The sequence below is a fragment of the Ostrea edulis genome, chromosome 2, assembly GCF_947568905.1.
Source record: "Ostrea edulis chromosome 2, xbOstEdul1.1, whole genome shotgun sequence".
NCBI lineage: Eukaryota > Metazoa > Mollusca > Bivalvia > Ostreida > Ostreidae > Ostrea > Ostrea edulis.
In genome coordinates this window covers 40,110,586-40,116,046 of record NC_079165.1, presented here as the reverse complement: position 1 = coordinate 40,116,046, position 5,461 = coordinate 40,110,586, and the positions used below count along the sequence as shown (strand labels likewise).

At 33.9% G+C, this 5,461-nt stretch overlaps 1 protein-coding gene across 2 annotated transcripts; it reads right to left on the bottom strand.

Annotated features, from left to right (window-relative positions):
• Nucleotides 1-843: 843 nt before the first annotated feature.
• Nucleotides 844-3,982, bottom strand: LOC125679403 (complement C1q-like protein 3). Of its 2 annotated transcripts, XM_048918626.2 has the most exons (3): nucleotides 3,872-3,982; nucleotides 1,826-1,885; nucleotides 844-1,286 (listed from the first exon to the last, which is right to left on the bottom strand). In XM_048918626.2, the coding sequence occupies exons 2-3, from the start codon at nucleotides 1,875-1,877 to the stop codon at nucleotides 868-870; spliced, it is 471 nt and encodes a 156-aa protein (XP_048774583.2). In that variant the 5' UTR covers nucleotides 1,878-1,885; nucleotides 3,872-3,982; the 3' UTR covers nucleotides 844-867. The 2 variants fall into 2 exon arrangements, with proteins under 2 accessions (XP_048774583.2, XP_048774585.2); XM_048918628.2 differs by lacking the exon at nucleotides 3,872-3,982 and having other exon boundaries at nucleotides 1,826-2,015.
• Between the last annotated feature and the right edge of the window lie 1,479 nt (nucleotides 3,983-5,461).

Below are 5,461 nucleotides of genomic sequence, written 5' to 3'. Positions count from 1 at the left end.
ATGTTCTACTTCGATAATGACTGTTGGTAATATTTATGTGATATATATAAAGTATTACGTTCTTTATATTCAGTCAGTGACCCATGTATACTTTATTCAGACAACTGTTACGTCACAATTGAATGTGCACGTAAAAAGACGTTGAGTCGTAGGATTTCCGTACCTGAAAACGATGACGTAAGCAAACCCACGACCTACGTTAAATCCGTCACTGTTAATCGTAGATTTGTTGCTAATTTAGAAGTTCCGCATTGAATTGGCACCGAAAACTAGATTAAAAGTTATATTCGGAAACTATTCTCAATATAACGTTATGACGTTTCTGTTAATCACCAACAAGGGAAAAGTTCAAAAGTTGTGCTCAAGTGTTTTGAGAAAATCAGAAATGTGTCTAATTTCATTTCGAATGACTAGGGCACTTGCAGGAAAAGGGATTGGAGCTCTTAAGATTTAATGATTTTTACAATAATAAATACATTGTACCAAAAACCTTACTTTCCTTCGCCAAAGAGAGACTCGCATGGGGGCAGATGTTTGGGAAAATGTAGCACCGTAAATAGGTAATTACAGGACAACAGGCAATGTATAGGTTTATAAGGTGAAAACTAACAGCAGCAATTTCATAAATCCTACAAGGAATTCAAAAGAAGAGTTGGGCAAACACGGAAACTTTATTTGAAACTCCTGTAACATCAACTTATTTGTCATCTTATGTTACATATGAATATGTTGGATTATAATAACAATTTTAGAAAGATCACATCGAGATAGTTACATGTACTCAATTACTCCAATGTATAATCAGATGTATCATTAAACAACAAGAAAAGGACAAATTCAAAATGCTTTTTCTCTCATAGTTTTGTTTTATTGATCGTCAAAACACTCTTGGATTAGAACACCAGAAAACATATTATACACTTTACGGTCATGGAGCATTCTTGGTTTGTTGTTAGCGTTCCTAACCCATATTTTGTCACCTTTCTTTAATACCAGCTGCAATGTCTGACCGGAGTGTGGGTGAGTTTTGGCTGCAGCAAACAACGTAGACAATACAGCTTTGTTTTTCATGATATCTAGATGAACGTAGTTAGCTGGATGACTCAGTAAGCTACAGGAGATGGTGTAGATGCCGTTATAGGGGACGGTGAAAACCCCAGTTTTCGGTTGATAGGCTCCTCCCAAATTTGTCAACACGTGATCATACTTTACAACAGCCATAGAAGCTACTGTTATGTCTTTGGACACCAGGGCTGTGAAGGCAACATTTCCATTTCCTGTACTATCTGTTAAAACATAATTTATACATCAATACATCGTATATTTTTGTGAATTTATGTTTTCAAATATTTTATCTTTTCGAGAAAATTTGACAACAGCTTTTGATGGGTGACAATTTTCAATGTTACCCACAACAACGACATGCATTATTTATTTGATAACAGACCTAAACAAAACATAAAATGCCAAGTATTCAAACCATAGGTCCTGTTTGTAATGTTTCCTGTAGAAAAGGTCAGGTTTTATTGATTTGTATATATCACAATTTCTTAATTTAGATTTTTTTTTTACTTTTCTCTCGTTTTTGATGAAATAATTGCGTTTTGCTTTGTATTTTTTTTTTCAATTTTGCGTATGAGAATAATGTTATCAGATGTCGGAAGGATCATATTCCAGTATTTTACATGAAATCATTACGAATGTCGTGATTATATTATGATATGCAATTTTCTTTATATTCCCTGCACTACAAGTTCTGTATGTAAAGTTTTCTTTTAATTTCTTCATATTTCCATTGTAGTGATATCATTGTGAAATTACTTACTGCAACCAAATGCGAATCCCAGTAAACCACAGAAAACAATGTATTTCATCATGTCTTCTTCTGAAAAGTATATTTCAATTCAGTCAGACTTTATACATAGCCACAGCCCAAAAGTTAAAAGTGTTCAATTTGTTCTCTCTCTCTCTCTCTCTCTCTCTCTCTCTCTCTCTCTCTCTCTGTGTGTGTGTGTGTGTGTGTGTGTGTGTGTGTGTGTGTGTGTGTGTGGTTTAATGATAAAAGAATATCGGTCAGTCGACGTCAATGGAATGAGGTATAGTTCTGCTAAATCCGTGATTATGAACAAAATTATATACCATTTTCCAAAGGATGCTAAATCCGTAAATATGAACAAAATTGTATATCATATTCCAAACGAGAAAACATTTGAACGAGTATATATGCTTTTAATTGCAATCATTAAACTTGATGCTATTTCCCCCCGCAAAATGCTATTCCTATCTCTAAACGTCATATTTTGAAATTCCTTCCTTCAGATAACTTCGACAGCTAGCGTGAAAGTTTAATTCTACATTTGAACAATTTTTTGGATTCTTAATGATAATGAATACCCCAAATTATCCCCACGGATCCCCTCAATCTAACAAACTTGAATTTGAACTGCATGTATCTTAATATGCTTGTATACTGATACGAAAAGGTGAAGTTAACGAATGGTGATCAGTCTCAAAACTCCAATAAAGAATACTGTTATGGGTCAAAACAAACCGTTTTGATAGCACAGCATAATCTACTAACAAAGACAATCAAACAATTAATTATATTTATTTACAATCAATAATTGAAAGAAATTTGTAACAATAGCAAAATACTAAGTTACAGTAGTTGAACAATAAATATCAAAATCTGTGCCGAAGTGAATCTACACATTCCAAAATCATAGTTCCCAGTTATGAAAATAATCCAAAATTGCCTAAAGTAGTTGTCTATTCAGAGCTTTTTCATCATGAAAATTCACTGTGTATTTTTCATAAAACTTAATTTTCTAGTAAAAGGACAATCAAGCAACCATTACGTCATCTTTTTACTAAAGAAGTAAACATCGAACTCTAGAATAATCTAGGTCTCAGGTGTCAATTGAGTGCAGGCAGTACACAAGAAGTAAACATCGAGCTCTAGAACAATCTAGGTCACCAGTGTTAATTGAATGCAAGTAGTATACAACAATGCAAAATTGAGAGTTGGACAAACACGGACCCCTGGGGATACTAGATGTGGGATCAGGTGCCTAGGAGGAGTAAACATCCCCTGTTGATTGCTTGCTCCCGTCTTAAGCCCTATATCTTGATTAGATTAGCGGAACAATCCGCAGTAAAGAGAAACAATGTGTAAAGAGAACGGCCTAAGAATTGGAATGAACCACGTAAGACTAATGGTGAGATTCTGTTCTTGAGATTAATATTTAAAAAATGTTTCCCGTGTAAAACTTTTATCCCATATGATGGCCCCACCTCGCCCGTAGACAATGATTTGAACAAACTTGAAGCTACACTATGCAAAGAAGCTTTTATGTAAATTGTAATTTTTTTGGCACAGACGTTCTTAAGAAGATGGTTTTTAAATGGCACATCTATTTTGGATTTTCTGCTCCTTAAAGGGGATATGGTCCATCATTTGAAGAAATGTGATTCCCTTTACTCAGAGATAAGTTGTATTAAGTATTATTAAATGGCGCAGTAGATCTGGCGAAGACGAAAATGTGAAAAGATATACATTATCAGAACAACAGTAAAATATAAGTAATCATATGAACTTATCAGTACCAACAGGGCATTCACAGTAATTATCAGTAAATATGACGCTCTCAGTACTTTTTCATCCAGTAGTGCTAGCTCATTAATAAGTATAATGATAGATTTTTCAGTAGATTTTGATATCCACTACCGACGTATAGAACGTATAACTTTCATACCCAGGAGCCAACATTAACAAAACATTTATCAGAAATATTTCTACGTCAAGTGCATTAAATATTGTATCGGGATTATTGTTCTTTCTTTGTTAAGGTCCATTTACAGTCATACTTACCACGAGAGCTTCTCAGTCTTGTAAAGTAAGGTTCCGAATACCCACGTATATATACATGTATACCATCCCGTATCTACATCTGGTGCGAAACTACAGATATATTACCGTGACTTTATTTTATCTATGTGACCCCCGTAAATACACATATGCAATAAAAACAAACAATTATCAATAATAAAAGAGCAATCAAGCTACACCATCAAATTATCACTTCCTGTTAAAGTTCAGGATACCCAATTTTATTAATCATCTTGTTTAACCATCTGGTACGAAACTACCAAGGCATCATCGATACTGGAATTTATCTAGGCGACTTCAGTGTCAGTCAGAAACTGACCACTAGGAACAGTATTTCCATATTGTTTCAATTATAAGCTAGACAATTTCGGAAATCTTACAAATTCTCATGATGATAACGTGAATATGAAGGATTTTTTCCCCACAATATACCAAGACATTATTGTAGTTATGAATATTGGTCATACAAATAACAAAATGAATATGATTCTTAATTTGTATCAGATTTACCTTATGTCAAGAAACAACTTAGCTTCATCATATCCGCACAAAACTATACTCTTATCGTTTGAATGTTTCAGAGTATATGAAGATGCCAAACAAATTCGGGCAAAATTCTAGTTCTTTTCGTTGGCAAATTAAAATTCTTACGAATCACACGGTTGATTGTTTGATCTGACATTTGCCAACAAACATAAGAAAACATTCCTAATCATTCCAAGTTCAAGTCTACATTGTGTATCTTCTTCAAATACGTTTCTACTATTGCATCCAAACTTTTAAATTATACTAAAAGAAAGTAAACCCCACACAACCTTTACAGTCCTTAGATAGAGATAGCCGCGTGCCCTTTTTCCTATTATACCGAGCGAAGAAAGCTCTAAAGGTAACACGTATGTAAAAAAAAAAATTGAGAAAATCAGCAAAGGAATAGATATAATCTCTACATACGTTCACTGAAAATTTTGTGATCCATATTATATTTGCTGTTCTACGCACGGGATATGGTAAAACCGTTTTATCAAACTTATTAAGGAGGCAAAAGTGAAAGTACAATTTCCAGCTGACAAAGACGGCAATTTGTTTCTATTGATAATTTAGTAATGATTTTGCCATTATTATCACTAATGAAGGATCAGCTAATTAGCATCAAACTGACTGTTTATGTCAGAGAGAATCAAACCGAAACAAAATTAACACTCCCTAGTGGTAACAGTTATTATCGGTGTCTTTACCAGACTCTCTGCTCGTTGGAGATTTGCTGAGACAGAAGAGTGTCTAGTTTAACGAGAATAATATGGATCACAAAATTTTCAGTGAACGTATGTAGAGGTTATATCTATTCCTTATCATCATGAGAATTTGTAAGATAATCGAAATTGTCTAGCTTATAATTGAAACAATATGGAAATACTGTTCCTAGTGGTCAGTTTCTGACTGACACTGAAGTCGCCTAGATAAATTCCAGTATCGATGATGCCTTGGTAGTTTCGTACCAGATGGTTAAACAAGATGATTAATAAAATTGGGTATCCTGAACTTTAACAGGAAATGATAATTTTACGATGTAGT

Excerpts from the sequence above, each read along its gene's own strand:
- LOC125679403 (XM_048918626.2), bottom strand. The coding sequence starts at position 1,877 with ATGATGAAATACATTGTTTTCTGTGGTTTACTGGGATTCGCATTTGGT. Across the intron at positions 1,287-1,825 it reads GGGATTCGCATTTGGTTGCA|ATAGTACAGGAAATGGAAAT; the intron begins GTAAGTAATTTC and ends ATGTTTTAACAG.